General features: G+C 37.9%; 1 protein-coding gene across 5 annotated transcripts in view; it reads left to right on the forward strand.

The window, feature by feature from the left end:
* Positions 1–5232: 5232 nt before the first annotated feature.
* The window catches only part of magi2b (membrane associated guanylate kinase, WW and PDZ domain containing 2b), a 105469-nt gene continuing 94133 nt past the window's right edge, over positions 5233–16568 (forward strand). For 3 of the 5 annotated variants that reach the window (XM_030135821.1, XM_030135823.1, XM_030135822.1), the window contains exon 1: positions 5233–5888. In XM_030135821.1, the coding sequence (XP_029991681.1) occupies positions 5591–5888 (298 nt within the window). In that variant the 5' untranslated portion in view covers positions 5233–5590. The remainder of the gene's footprint in view (positions 5889–16568) is intronic. The other 2 variants (XM_030135817.1, XM_030135818.1) reach the window with 1 other exon arrangement.

The following is a 16568-nucleotide window of genomic DNA, read 5'->3' on the forward strand; positions in this document are numbered from 1 at the left end:
TCATATCTGATGACCACGAAAAGCTGAAAAACTGCATTTTATGTGAAATATGTACATGTATTGAAAGGGTTAGTGGATCAACAGTCATTAAACATTTTAGATCAGGAGATGCTTTTGGATGTGTATGTCTTTTAGAGTTAATGTACTACATACAAGTTTAGGAAAAGACCACAGTTTGGGTTAAAATGAGCTTGAGCTGCACAATTAATTGCAATGTCAGCCCGTGGAAAAGCAGCCTGATTAAAAGAAAAATGTGCATGTGTTGGCATAACAACCTACTCTCAGTTTAGATATGTAGACTGTGTCATTCAGAATACACCACACAGTGTATACCAGAGTGAGATTCCATTACAGTAGCTCTGTTTCTGTCTTACCAGTTTCTGTTTGGTCGGTGAAGCTTGTGCATTGAACTGTCACTTAACTAACCAGTGTCAAGACCAGATGAAATGAGCCGACCAAAGCTGAGCTGATGGCCACAAAAATAAACACGGCCTCTGGTGACATTTTGGATTCAGTGACTGTGACCACATCAGCCAAGGAAGACACTGACTGTGAGAATTTATTGGAGACCATGGCTTCCATTTACTTTACACAATCAAATGCACATGATCATTAAGATGGTAAGTGTAAGTGAAATAAATGAGGACACATATAGAGGTTCATGTATTCTTTATTTTGTTATAAACATTTTTTGTTTTGAGATAACAGAGGGGGACTGTGTAGAGAAGAAAACGTAGATTCATATAACATACAACTATTAGGAAATATTTTGTAATTGTATATCCCATAAGGACCCAGTGCTACTTTTGTGGCAGTTACAAAAATATCTTTTCCATATATTTAACTTTTCTTTAGTGACTGATGAACATTTATTATGATATTATCCTCTGTATTTTACATTTTATTTTCAGTGAAAATCAGATGTTTTCCTATATTTAGTGTAATATCATGTAGATGTTCATAAAAGCTCAGAGTACAGTTGTGGGTTATTACCCTACTCCATGAAGGGGAGGCAAAGGGTATTGTTTTTGGTTCAGTTTGTTTGTTTGTTTGTTTGTTTGTTTGTTAACAGGTCAAAGTTCCAACTTTTTAATGAACTTTTAAAATCTTTTTTTTTCCCCATTTACTTTTAATGGGCAAAATTTCAAATGTCTGTAGCAGCAAAACTATTGGTTAAATTTGTACCAAATTGGGTTTAAAGATTGCCAGTGAGCCAGAATAGATCTCATTATACTTTGGGAAAAGTAGGTCAAAGTTCCAATTTTTTTTATGAAGCTTTAAAATCTTTTTTTTGCCCCATTTACTTATAATGTGCAAAATTTCAAATGCCTATAAAAACATCAATTTTGTTTCAATTTACTTCAAACTTAGCACATGTATAGAGACAATTGATATGATGACATGAGCACATGCATAAACATGATAGCATCAGCTGGATTGATGCCAAAATAAGTTACAATACGGGCGAGGGGCAGGATTTGTTGTGTCTGGCACCACTTATTATATCAGAAACAGAGAAAACTGAAGAAAAAGTAACTTTTTCAGCAATTTCTGTCATTAACTGAACATAAACCCATTGTGTCCACCCACTGTCATGGGTCCTATCTGATGACCATGAAAAGACGACAAACTGCATTTTACACCAATTATTTACATGTATTGATAGGATTAGTGGATATCAAACTGTTTATGTCAGTAGATATTTTTGGCTACCAGTGGCTGTTTGTGTCTTTATGGGATATAAGTCACTAACAAACAAAGAATTGACTTACTTCTTCCCGGTTGTTTCCTTAAGAGGTTATCTTGGTAAACCCAATAATATGCTTAAAATCTCAGACAAAACCACAGTATGTGGAGGAATAGTTGAGACAGAGGCAATATTGATGCACTTAATTAGAAGAAACCTATGTGTTATTGGTGTATTTACAGGAAGTATGTGTATATTTACTCTTGTGTGATGTTGTTGGTTAATATATATATTTAATGCATCATATGGCCTTGGTCTCACTTGATTTTTTTTTTTTTTTTGGCTTATCACCTCTTTTGGTAGCAGTATAAAATGGTGCTGGTTGCTCTGAGTATATTGTTGGTGTTTATCTTTGTCTCTGTATGATGTCAATAGATGTCACTCCTTGTGCTGTACATTTTACTCCTGTCTCATTCCTCTCTGTCGAGTTTTTAGGCCACCACCAGCCAGCCATGCAGAGATGACCACAAACTGCAACTATCCACAAAAATTGCAGCATGAGTTTTTTCCAAAGTCCTACAGCAAACCCTGTTACAGCAGCACGATGAGAGCATTTATCCCAGAAAGTCCTGAGGGAAAACATCTTCCATGTGAGCTGACGCTGTGTCTATGAACGTGAGAGGCCACTGAAATGTTGAGAGGTTCTCCAGCTACTGTATCCTGTCAGGAGAAAAATCTTAACATGTTGACGAGCTGCTTGAAGTGACTCCAAATTTAGACGCTCCAGCTCAAAGCTCTGACATCTGATGTTTTTTTTTTTTTTTTTTTTACTCTTCTATCGTACCATTGTCACAAAACAAGGTACAAAATACTGGCATACTCTGATCCAGATATAGATGGATGAGCAAAGGATAAAAAAAAAGAAAAAATTAGGGTATGATTCATCCTGTGCACATAAAGATGCTCCTTACGTAACAAAAAGAAGTTGCACCATTTTCAGCTTTGTATTTCACTTGAAGGTAAGATCTCTATTTAGTTCACCTATAAACCGGAGAGTAGATCAGCAGACTTTTGAGTCATACATGAGCTGTGCAGCTCTTTTGAGACCGCAGTACTGACATCCACCTATAGGGGCACAAACCAGGCAAAGCAGGGTTTCATTTCCCCTCTGGGTGTATAATCTACTAATCCAGCCAGTTTTCTGGATTATACCAATGCTCTTCTTCTACTGTGGTGGTTAGTCTTCGATAATCATGTAGTCTGCATGATCTGCTCAGTATTAGTGTCAAAAGCAGCTGCTGCTACTGGAACGTATGCTGACCTAAATGCCAAGACACTGAAGTAAGGAAAGTGACATTCGAAGTGAATCCACTGCTCTTCATGGATTATTTACTCGTAGCAAATGCACAGGGGTTGGGTTTCTCTGTACAGTAGCACTGTTTGTAAGGAGAATACTTACATTGCAAAAGCACACGTGTGTTTTCAAAGTGCACACACAGAGGCACTGTTGAGAGTGGCAGTATGAGGGACTATCATCCTCAGTAGATTTAGAGGAGCAGCTCTTGACTTATATGTTAAATATTGAATGAAACTTCACTTCACCCACTTTGAAAAAAAGCCACACAGTTATGAAAAAATAATGGCAACAAAAAGATTTGTCATTCTCTGTTGGACTTGGATTTATGTCATCGTAGCAATTATGCAACGGTGACCAACTTGAAGAGGCTGCAGATAAAAAAATAAACAAAAAACAAGTGAAATGGTTGAATGCAGAGGCGTCGTAGAAAATGATTCCTCATTGACAAACTTCTCTCATACCAAACTGTAAAATGTTCCAACAGATGAAGTGATAGATTCGCCTCTTAGAGTTACAACACAGATCAGTGGCCTGTGTCCACAGAGGAATACAGGTGAATTAACCATTACAGTTTCAGACGCTGCCATGCATGTAACCACTGATATTTTCTGACATGTATGTATGTTGCTGGTATGTTGCATGTTCTGCTGTATTTAAAGTGACACTATGTAAGCACACAAGAAAGTAGAAGTAGGTTATGCACACAGGGCCTGGGGCCAGAACATACTTCTGTAGGCTGGATAGTGTGTGTTACTGTACTGGTACTACAGACTCAAATATATGTGGTAAAATGTACAATGAAGGAATAGCCTAAGACAGGGGTGTCAAACATATGGACCAAAACCAGCCCACCAAAGTGAACAACTGACCCTGAGAGATGAAAGTACAAAAATTACACTGATGATATTATCAGCCAAGGGTGTCAAGACCCACAACTCCGAATTTTCTTGTTGGTTTAATGTGAAAAAAGTAAAATTACATTCTGAAAATATTTACAAAACTCAAAAAAGTAAGCGCAATGTTAACAATATAATGCCTGTTAATACATATTTTGTGTGTTTGTAGATCCACTGTGATCTGTACATTGTTGTAATGACAAGCTGAGACATAAAAGTGATGAAACTGCATTTGTTTTTCTCAAGAAATTTCCAGTCGTGCATGGTTGTTCAGGCAATTTATATTTTTTTCATAATGTAATTTTACTTTTTTTTTTCCACACTAAAGCAAAGAGAATAATGTTGAATATGTTTAGGCTATAGCAGTGTTTCTCAAACTTTTTACAGTGGACTGCCCCCTGAAATATAACTTTTTAGCCAAGTACGTCTAATTCTTGTTTCACCATTTTTGATTGAATTTTTTTTTTTTTTTTTTTTTTTTTGCCAAATTTGTTCCTGAGCCAAAGGTGTATTTATATTTTCAAAACCTTGTAAACAAACAACATCTATTTATCTGTAATAATAATAATAAAAAAATAAGTACATTTTGTGTGCAAAATATGAACTGAAAAGTGCCCTCTTTCATTGATAAGAAAAATAAATAAATTAGTCATCAAATAATAAACCTTTCATAAAAAAAAAAAAATAAAAAAATTACTTGGCTCAAATAAACTCATTTTGAATAATATAAAATAGAAATGTTCTTAAAATGTTACCAAAGCTTAAAAAAGATGATTGACAATAAAACTCCAATATGAGTATGTTTATTGTGTTTTATGTTTTAACATTAAATCTCATTATTTATTTTGTATTCGCTACATGATGACTTGTTTAATGTATTTTTCCAAAAAGTAGTACCCCAGGGGGTACACGTACCCCACTTTGGGAACCCCTGGGCTATCATACCACTTACTTTACTTGTGAGATCACATTAGGTTGTATGTGGCCCCTGAACTAAAACGAGTTTGACACCCCCTGACCTAAGATATTGCATGTTAACATAAATTTCAAAGTATTTTCTGTGTAAAGAAAATATTATTTTACCATAAACTGATATTGAACTGAAGAAAGTGTTCTAAAAATAAAGGAGAAAGAGGGAAAACACAGGATTAAACATGTTTTATGGAGTGAATGTCTCCTCCAGACTTGTAGGTAATTCATATAGGGGGAGGTTTCAGTAGAAGTGGTGTGCCTCCTACATGTCCTCGGTTGCGTGGATCACAGTGAGCCTGAGGAAGCGCCCCTGGCAGTGTAGTGGGAGTGAAGCGCCTCCTGTGTTATTTCCCCTCCTCTCCATCCTTTTACGCCGAACCAGAACCATTCATCTCTCCCCTCCTTCAGGCTTCACATCCGGGTCATCCGCCAGTATCTGTCTCTTGCGTCTGTGTGTCTGACAGTGTAATAATTATTTCATCCGTGCTACAGCCGTGCTGTACCGCAGCCCTCTGCCCGACTGCGCGGCTCGCCGAGCGGACACTGCGCCTGGCGTGCACCGGTGATGATGATGGAGCCACGGGCGATGTAAAGCTGCAGCCGCTCGCACAAAGGCAGGGATGAGACGGTAGGAGGCTTTTGTATGGGCCAGCCCGCGGTGATAAACTCGCCCTAACGATGTCTAAGAGCCTCAAGAAGAAAAACCACTGGACCAACAAAGTCCACGAAGCGGTGATAACCCGGGGGAAGGAAGGGGAGCTGGGGTTCGAGCTGAAGGGAGGCGCGGAAAACGGCCAGTTCCCATACTTCGGTGAGGTGAAGCAGGGGAAGGGACTGATCCAGAGCGGCAAACTGGCCCAGGATGAGCTGCTACTGGAGGTCAACGACATGCCAGTGGCCGGGCTCACCACCCGGGACGTGCTGGCCGTGATCAAACACTGCAAAGACCCGGTCCGCTTCAAATGTGTCAAACAAGGTGAGACATGATGGACGCATGAGGGACCGGAGCGCACAGACGCGCACCGTGGAACCGTGCGTGTGTTATGTTTATATGTGTGTGGCTGCTGGGATTAACATGTCATTTGTGTAGTCATGTGTCAGGCTGCACTACAGGCAACAAGACGTGTGTTTAGGTGGACAAAGCTGTGTTTAGGCCTGATGCGTATTTATGGATCTGGTGCCTGTCTGTGATCACCGTAAACGGGATCGGACGCCGTTTGTTTATCACGCCGTTGCTAGTTCGATGCCACAGCCTGGAGGGGGTGTGTCTGCTTTAGGCGTGATGCCACAGCCTGCGGTTTTCTCCTTATTTTTGGTCGAGGACAGGGCTAGTCGTTTCACCAAACAGGCCTGCGCCGTGGATGAAATGTTTTCCTCCTGCTGCTGCTGTTTCAGTGTGAGCGATAGACAGACAGGCTTCACACCAAAACACACAGTCTGCAGGCTGCCAGTCCACTCCACACTGCTAGTACAGTCTAATGAAGAATTAACCCAGAAAGACCCACTCATACTTTTATCACACTTTCCAAATGATGTTTTCTCTCTATGTAGCCTTTCTATAGTGATTTATTATAACATTATCCTCTGTATTTTGCATATTTTAGTGAAAATCAGGTGTTTTCCTATATTTAATGGACTAATGTTGATGTTCATAAAAGCTTAGATTGAAGCTGAGGGTTATTATATCAAAAACAGAGAAAATTGATGAAAAAGTGATGTTTTCAGCAAATATATCACTAACTGAACATCAAAAGAAGCGTCTCCATCCACTGTCATTTGTCAAACTTGGTGGGTTTTACTGGTGAATCAGTGTTGCAGAAGCGGACAGTGTTTCCATGTTCACTATGGAGCCTCTGAACGTCCAAATGGGTCATATCTGATGACTATGAAAAGATGACAAACTGCTTTTTACCTCAGTTATTGACATGTATTGATAGGATTAGTGGATGAACAGTTCTTAAATATTTTAGATCAGTAGATGCTTTTGGTTGGTTTGTATTTGAGGGCTAAACCCATGCAGCCAGCTTTAACAAGCTTCAATTCCTGCCTCCAAAACACTCCATAAATATACATTACTAATCAAACATTTCCTAATGCGCTGTGTAAATCCTCCTGCAGGTCTGATGGTTGTGAGGAGCCTGTGAGTGGTTTGTTTTTGTCAGTTGTGTGCTTGCTGTTGTGTAATTATTGTGGCTCCTGAAGCTGGCTGGTTGTAATGTTTCTGAGCACAACAGTGCATTTGTGGCATCAGTGTTGACTGACTGACCTGCTTCTGTCAGCCAGTGTAAAAGCAGGCAGGGTCTATATACGAGTAGAACATTGGATTGAACCAACAGCGGAGGAGATAGTTATCATCACACCCTCTGAGGCTCAGTTTAAGTCCTAATAACAGGCTAAAAGGGCTGAGTTCTCAGCCATGAAATGAGCATTACAGTGGCTTGTTTCTGGGACACGAGTAAAGCGACAAACACTCACACTCTTTTTCCTTCTTCTTTTTTTTTTAAATTATTTTTGGACGTTGTGGGGTTTGCTCTGAGAGGATTTGTCTTCACACTCTTCAGCTGACTTCTCACTCTCAATCTGAGTGTTTCCATGGGTTGCGTCAATGTGATTGATTATTGAGTTAGAGCTGCTGACAGTGAGAGTACGGCCTGGTGATGTGTGAGGGGTTAAATGCTAATGTGCATGTTTCACCCTCCTTCTCTTATCCATTTAAACATGAGTCTGTCTGCTTATTAAACTACCCACCTCACACTGTTCTCCAGTTGGATGTGGTTTTTAAAGAACGTCCTTGAGTGCTGCTGCTTGTGCACAGCTTGTTGTCGTTTTTTACTGTATATTTATTTTTTGTCCTCTCAGTCCATCTTTTTGTCTCTCCCTCTCTCTTGCACTCATATATTTGACTTCCACTGAGTGGAGAGTTGAGAGTGGAGTATATTTATGGCAACGTGCTCGCCAACAGCTGCTGACACACTCATGGCCCGCTGAGGAATCATCTAGAAGCAGTTCGCTCGCTTTGCTCAGAGGCCACACACAGTCGAATAGGAGATGGATGTCCTGTCTGGGTCCACAATCATGTCTGACTGCCCATGCGAACATTCACACGTTTTAAAAGGCTATTTTCTGTCAGGTAGAGACACGCTGTCGGTTCCTGGGGAGTACAGCGGTGACAGCAAGGTCTGTTGGACCTCCAGAGTGGGATCACAGTCCCACTCTGTCCCATACATGCTTGTTTCTCTTCACTCTGCAGACAGACATATTATGCAGCTTTTACAGACCAAACACTCTTATTTGTGGCACTGATACAGGCTCAGTCCAGTTTTAGGCTGGTCTACACTCAGATATCTACCAAACATGCATTTAAATTTAAAATATATTGCTATAGATTTTTTTTTTCAAATTTGCTGATCTGCAAATGAGTTATTGGCTCTCTGTCTGATAAATGTTTCTTGTCTGTGTTCATCTCCTCATCAGCACCAAGCAGGAGTGAAGTGCAAACGGCTGCTCGGCTCACTGAGGCAGATTTATCAAAGTGCCAGAGAGATCATAACTGCTCAGAGGTGTTAGAACAGAGTGGAGAGGAGAGAAGTGTGAATGAATGTGTGTGTGTGTGTGTGTGTGTGGCAGAGTGTTAAAGAGAGGTGGAGTTTTAAGAAAAGAGTATGGTGGAGGTGTGAGAATACACACTCTGAAAATACCATCCTGTGATGTTTTTTTAATCATCTTTGGCAGATTTGTCATTTTTTAAATAAAAATATAATGTATTCTCTACAGCTATTTTCCACATTTATGACGTGGTGTTGTTGTTATGACTAAGGCGCTGTGGACAAAATAATATGGCTGCACTTGTGTTTTTTGTCTTTCATTTTTTGTCCAATGAAAAAATCAGCTTAACTCCAGATTCCCAAACATTTTGCCAAAATAGTCTATAAATACTCAGAGGATTTGTGAGGAGGAATAAAGTGACAATTTTAACAAAATATTAAGACACCTCGAAATAGCTCCTTTTGGGTTGTATTTAACAGGCATTAATCTTTTGTCATAAACAGCTATTGAGAAACACAGTGATATAAATAATAATAGTCTCAGCTATTTTCGGAGCATTATTTTTTCCTTCTGATTATATGAGGACCATCATCCCAGACTCAATCCACAACAAATGTTGCCCTGATTTACATTAGAACAAACAGAAAATCAAAAATGCACGCAGGCTATGGAGCTGTGGATAAGAACTGCAGACTTAAAGGCACAAACATGTCACTGCCTGCTGATATTGCCTGTTTGAAATGTAATTTTCCCCTTTCCAAATTGTGTTTTTGGCTCTGGAGAGGAGTGTAGAGGAGGAAGACCCCAGGACATTTCATCCACCTGGGTTTATTAGAACAATGTGCAGTGCTTTGTGAGGAAAAACAACATGAATTCAAAATGTTAACATGCCCTTTAACATCTAAGTGGAGCACAGCCAGCCTCCGTCACACTGTGCAGCAGCTCTCGGCCACAGCCTATATAGGACAGGCCAGGCCAGGGAGCTCTGTATTTACTAATGAAGCAAAAATGAAACTGTAAACAGCAGCAGTGGGCTACCACTTTGCCTAAAAAATCCTCTCCTGCGCTGTAACTCTCTGTTTCATTTGCTTTTATAATCAGTGATTTACTTAGGGAAATTCTTATGTCAGTATGTGCACAAATCTCAGAGCAAAGTCCACACGGAGCCATTAAAACTGCTCACTTCATACTAAATTACGGCAAAGCTGTGTTGTAACATGAAGCCACTCATGTTCACTTTGCATTTAAATGTTTATAGACCTTGGAGAATTGTTTGAAGTTTTCTGACTCGTCCTTCTTAGTCCTGCCGGTCCTCTCCTTGAGGTAAAGTATGGAGAGACAGATGGAGTGAAGGGAGAGACCATGACCCTCTTCTCCTCTCTTGTCGCTTTGTTGATGAGAAGCTTGAAGAATCAGTGCATAACATCCTGTCTGCACTGTTGGTATTAATAACACACCAAGTGATGGGTTCTGTCAGAGGCGGAGGATGATTTTATTGAGGCTAGAAGCTGCTACAGCTCAGCTCAGAGGATCAAACTCAAGCTCAGCCAGCCAACAACCAAATATCTAACTGGTCCAGTTAAGTGAATTAGGTCAATGTAATTCTCCTCACCGTGGACTCTCTGAAGGGGACGATATGAGACTTTGCTGCTGTGTGTATGTAAAATTTAGATAGGGGCACTGGGAAACATAATTGAAAGCTTTTATCACACCACTTTGGTCTAAACATCACTCAGTCATAATAAGTGTGAGAGTTTCTACCAACAATGATGATGTGCATTGTGACACTTTCATTTATTTTAATAATGGCAGCATCTGATTGGCCATGAGGAGCTGATTGAACTGTCATATTTTGACATTTGTCAGAAAAAAATAAGTCAGGTTTCTGAAGGGTTTTCCAGAAAAAACCAGCACAGACCTTTTAGTGATGGATCACCATGGTGATGTGACTATGAGCCTGTGTGTAGGGTTATATTTTGAAGTAGAGCCTGTTTATCGCATAAGTAGGATGTTGCAGTTAAAAGCTGTTCATTTCTTTGAGATAAAGCGCCATATTCTGATGATTATTCATGTGTTGGTGTGTGTGGTGTATTATGTTAAGAGGGATGAGCAAAAAACTGTGAGTGTATGCAATTTGAGAACAGGAGGAAACGGTTATTTTTTGTCTGAAATACTTAAACATGTAGGGATTAAAAGGGAAAGCCATGACCACAGTTTGCTGGTTGTTATATTTGGAATAATTATAGTGATTACCTGAAGATACATGGTCCTTTGTCTGCTTATATGAAAAATATCCTTACCATCATTATCCTGTGAAATAGTAATTTTCTTTACTCGGTTCTTTTTATGCAGCTGCAGCTTTTTCTTTTTCTATATAAATCAAATCATGTTGGTTATGGTGGTTTATTCAGTGTTCTTGGCAATTACCTTTTTGATTTGCTAGATAACCTGTTGGTTTTATGTATCCTCCTGACATCTCTGAGATTTCATCAGGTTCAGGTGTTGCTTTGTTATTGGTAGAATCTCACATCTGTGTTTAAATATGTGAAGGACATTTAATTAATTTGGAATAAGAGTGAAACAAGCAGTGATTCACTCTGCTTAAACATCATCTGGTGAGTTGTTGTGTTAACCTTTCTCTTTATTGACATACTCTATTTGTTAGAAGCAAGCATCATAACAGAATGTTACACTGTGGCATATTTTAGTCACAGTAGTTTAGTCACATGTGCGCTTGCGGCACTAGTCACCACCTCCTTAGCTCATGCTGCAGTTACATGAACAACATTTTTTCAGTCTGATTGAAAACATTCTGATCAGCGATTCCAAATTCCTTAAGTGTTTATTAGCTCTGATGCGATAAGATGTACATTAAATGCTCAAAACATGTCTGAACAGGTTACTCACCCATGATTTACAGGTGGTTTTCATGATCATCCACAGTGCTGTGTTTGGTTGTAGGCAGTGCTGAAAATTCTACATATTTTTGTTGTATTCTAGCTGCATTTAGGCAAGGCAAAGCAAGTTTATTTGTATAGCACATTTCAGCAACAAGGCAATTCAAGGTGCTTCACAAAGGACATTGAAATACAACAACAGGGAAAAAGAAACACATTTAAAACATTAGAAAAGAAACATGTAAAAGGTGATTAAAAACAGCAAGTAAGAAAACAACACAAAAAATCCAAAAATATAAAAACACACACATATTAAAGTAAGAGTTGCAGTGCAGAGTTTCGAAAGAGAAAATAAAATTTAAAAAGTAAAAAGCCTTTTAGTCAAAGGCAGCAGTGAACAGGTGAGTCTTTAACCTTGACTTAAAAGAACTCAGACTCTCAGCAGACCTGATATTTTCTGGTAGTTTGTTCCAGATATACAGAACACAGAAACTGAATGCTGATTCTCCATGTTTAGTTCTGACTTTTGGAACACAGAGCAGACCTGCACCAGATGACCTGAATGGTCTGGATGGTTCAGACTGGACTAGAAGGTCTCTGATGTATTTTGGGCCTGAACCATTCAGTGCTTTATATGCTAGCAAGAGAATTTTAAAGTCTATTCTCTGAGAGACAGGGAGCCAGTGTAGAGACCTCAGAACTGGACTGATGTGGTCCACTATCTTGGTCTTAGTGAGGACTGGAGCAGCAGCATTCTGGATCAGCTGCAGTCGTCTGATAGACATTTACTCTGAAACAGAACATTTGATGAGGATTCTGGCCCTATTATGCCACTCTCATATGTGTTTTGAACCCAAAACAGAAAAACATTGTTTATGAAATATACTCCGTTCATTCTGGGAATGTGATTTTCATCTGAGAAATGAGCTGAACAGGTTAAAACTTATGTGACATGGAAGTAACTTTCTTTTCCAGATTGTGATAAATTCTCTTTTTTGTGTGCAGACGAGTTTTGTTTTTCTGTTATCTTTTGTTCTCTGGTGGAAGTCATGTGATCTAATGTTACTCCCACATGGGTGAAGAATTCACATAAAGATGGAAATGATCAGATCAAGTGTTAACACAGCTAGTATTTTCCTATTGAGTGGACTTTTAAAGGTTTACAGCAGGGGTGTCAAACTCATTTTAGTTCAGGGGCCATATTCAGCTAAATTTGATCTGAAGTGGGCCGGACCAGAAAAATAATAACATAATAACCTATAAAAAAATGACAACTTCAAATTTTTGTCTTTGTTTTAGTGTAAAAAATCCTCCATTAAATTATGAAAATACTTACTTTTATGAACTATCGAAAAAAAAAAAAAACCCTGAAAAAACTGAAATTTAAATTAAAAAACGTAAGAAAATTTAGTGCAATTTTAACAGTATTATTCCTCAACTTATCATTTATACATGTACATTATGGATCAGATCTACAAAGACACTAAAAACTAAGGAATAGGCAGAAAAATTGTTAAAATTGTGCTTAATTTTCTTTAGACATTTCAGGTTGTTCATATTTGTTCAGGTTATTCATATTTTAGTGTTACATGATAGTTTGTAAATGTAAATATTTTCATAATTTAATGTTATTTTTTGCACTAAAACAAACAAAAAAATTAAGTTGTTAATTCTAGATTTTTTTTGGCTTGATTCAAGATTTTTTTACTTAATTGAAGATTTTTTTTTGGCTTAATTGAAGATTTTTTTTTACTTAATTGAAGATTTTTTTTGGCCGAATTCAAGATTTTTTTTTAAACTTAATTGAAGATTTTTTTTGGCTTAATTCAAGATTTTTTTTAAAAACGTAACTTAAGTTATTTTTTTGCTTACTTAAAGATTTTTTTTTACTTAATTGAAGATTTTTTGGGGGGGCTTAATTCAAGATTTTTTTAAACTTAATTGAAGACTTTTTTTGGCTTAATTGAAGATTTTTTTTAACTTAATTGAAGATTTTTTTGGCTTAATTGAAGATTTTTTTTTACTTAATTGAAGATATTTTTTTTTGGCTTAATTCAAGATTTTTTGCTAAATTTGAGATTTTTTTTTTTGCTTAATTGAAGATTTTTTTTTAACTTAATTGAAGATTTTTTTTTTGGCTTAATTCAAGATTTTTTCCTTAATTCAAGCTAAATATTTTTTTCCTTAATTCAATTCAAGACTGTGGAATTTTTGCACTTGGCAAAAACATCCCAGGGGCCGAACTGGACCCTTTGGCGGGCCACATTTGGTCCCCGGGCCGCATGTTTGACACCCCTGGTTTACACCATCCTTTTCCTTTCCTTTCCTTTCCTTTCCTTTCCTTTCCTTTCCTTTCCTTTCCTTTCCTTTCCTTTCCTTTCCTTTCCTTTCCTTTCCATCAGGCCATGTTACGACTGAGGCTTTTTTTTTCTCCAGATTGGGTTGTTTTTCTGATTATTAGTGGAATATAAGAGTCCATGTAAACACAGTCCCTGTCAGGCTGCAGGTGGGAGAGTTCACCGAGGACACTGTAGATAAAAGACAAAACCATGTCTCACCTCTAAATCAGGGACATCTGGCTCATCCCAACTGCTGCATCAACACAAACAGACCCACAAACAACTCATTCAGTCTGTGTGTGGTCGTGTGCTTCTTGGGCTGCATGTAAACACATCCACAGACATGAGTTCTGGTTTCAAAATGATACGTACTGTATGCAGTGAAGGGCCAGGTTTGAAACAAACAACAGCCCCCCTCCAGTTTGACTGAATCATATCGTATTCAGGCAGGCATTGCAGCACAGAAGGCAGCGGATGGTTTTCATTCATCGACATAGTGTAGATTAGCCAAATGCGCTAATCTGATAGTTTCACTGTGAGCTCCAGATCTGAATGAGAAGGATTATAAAAGCTGGTGTCAGGAGCTTCTCCAGCTGCTACACTGAAACTGCCTTGGATGGCTACTAACAATGTTCTGCAAATTTCTGACTTTATAAAGAGATTCAGCATCATTTCTGAACTAAACAGCCTCTGGTGACCAAAAGCATCTACTAATCTAAAATGTTGAAGAACTTTTGAACCACTAATCCTATCAATGCATGTAAATAATTAAAAAAAAAAAAAAAGCAGTTTCTCAGGTTTTCAGTGCCATTAGATTTGTTTTTTTGGGGGGGGGTGTTCAGAGGAAGCACTGTCATCCTCTGTAACATCACATAAAACCCATATAACTGGATAAATGGCTGTAGATGCTTGTTTTCACTTTCAGTTATTGATATATTATGCTGAAAATGTCCCGTTCTCTGGATTTTTCTGTTATAACTTTGAGCTCTTGACTGAGCTTTTATAAACATCTACTTATTTAGTAAATTAAATATAGACAAATACCTGACTAACAGTGAAAAATGTAGAGGATAATATTATAATAAATGGTGGGAGGAGGTTAAATGTATAGAAAAAAATCACTTGGAAGTCACCACAAAAATAGTTCTAGGTCTTCAAGGGTTAAGTAAAGATAAAAAAAAAAAAAAAAAAAAGTAAAAGGCAAGAGACATGTCTCTTGCATAAGATGCCATTGTTTTATCATTGCAATTCTTTTATTAGCAAAATCATGGATTTATGAATCCACTAATGTCCCCATCTAATGGATCCAGAGGGTTGGGGGTCTAGTGGGGGATATTTAACTGGAAACCATTACACATAGTTCTAGGTCATTAAGGGTTAATATATCCTCCTCAAGTGATTTACATTTAATATTGTAATTACTGGCACAATATGGATATGGATTTTACCCCTTTTTTATATTCAACTAAATCCTCATATTTGTCTGTTTCTCTTTATCTTGTTTTTATTTCGAAATATGCAAACATTAGATTGCTTACTAAACCTCAGCACCAAATGTGTCTCTTCTGTGCTCATATATGTTTTAAGAGGTGATGCTGTTATTCATCCTAGGCTAGGATTTAATTAGTCAACTGTTAAAATATGAAGTTAAACCACACTGCTGAGATAATGTTTATTGCAGCAGGAGCAGCAGCAGGCAGTTTCCTGTCTTGCTGGAAGAGATCCCCACTGCCTCATTTGCATTCAGGATGATTTGATCACTGTAATTGATATTTTCTACCAGTAGAGGACAGCAGCTGTCCAATCAAACAACACACTGCTTTTGTGGGGTGTTTTATTTGGCTGTGTTTAAAGCTATATCTCTGTGTCTACCTTACCTGCATCCACTCCAAAATAATGAATGTGAGAAAAAGCCTTTGTGTTTGCAGCGGTGAAAAATGACACGACCAAGAGCTTGTTCTCCAAAAAAAACCTGTGTTCAGATAGGCTGAATTATTCACTGAACAAATTCTCAGCAGGGACTGTGTCTTTATTAGAAAATACTGCCAATAAGAATAGATTACATTGTGTTCTGTGGCTTATCCTGGGGAAAAGTGTTTATGAAAAATCATGCTGCTTTGTTTTTAGTTTAATGTGAATTGTAGTAACAAACACAAATAATCAGTTTAGTTCCACTGTATTGGAAAACACAGGGACAGATACCTCAGACATCGCAAATAAAACCAAAACTATTTGCGTGTTGCAGAGGGAGGTAAGGAGCTATTTACATGAAAATTGGTACCACTCATAAATAGTTTAAATTAGATTTGCAAAACGAGTTTTAACAGTTTTCATGCATCAATTCGGGCTCGCTATTTGGTAAAAGCAAAGTAATTCAGCTTTTTAAAAAATCTTTATGTTCTGTAAAATCTCACCCATTACCATTTGCTTTGCTTACTTTAATCGGACCACGCTGAGCCAAGAGCATGAACTGAAATGCAATTAATAACCTATTTATGAACCTCTCTAAGTTCCTAGTAATGGTATGGTAAAGTGGTACCTGGAAATTTGAAAAATGGTTCCTTTAAATACTGAAATTAAGTTGTTCTACTAGGCCAGGGGTCAGCAAGCTTTACAACCTAAAGAGCCATTTTTCTCTCGTTAAAGAAGAAAGAAATCTAACTGGAGCCATGAAAAAAAAATTTAAACCCATCTACATTTTACCATGAGGTGGCTGCTCTGCTGTTGCCTATTTGTGATTAGTTTGCTATTTTAATTTTGTATTTCCATTACAATAAAGCAATGTGTGGTGCATTTATGAAATTATACAACGATAATAAAGAAAACATTGAAAATTTATATGTTTTTCTTAACCCTTTCATGCATAGTGGTCAC

Source organism: Sphaeramia orbicularis, chromosome 6, assembly GCF_902148855.1.
Source record: "Sphaeramia orbicularis chromosome 6, fSphaOr1.1, whole genome shotgun sequence".
Taxonomy (NCBI): Eukaryota; Metazoa; Chordata; class Actinopteri; order Kurtiformes; family Apogonidae; genus Sphaeramia; species Sphaeramia orbicularis.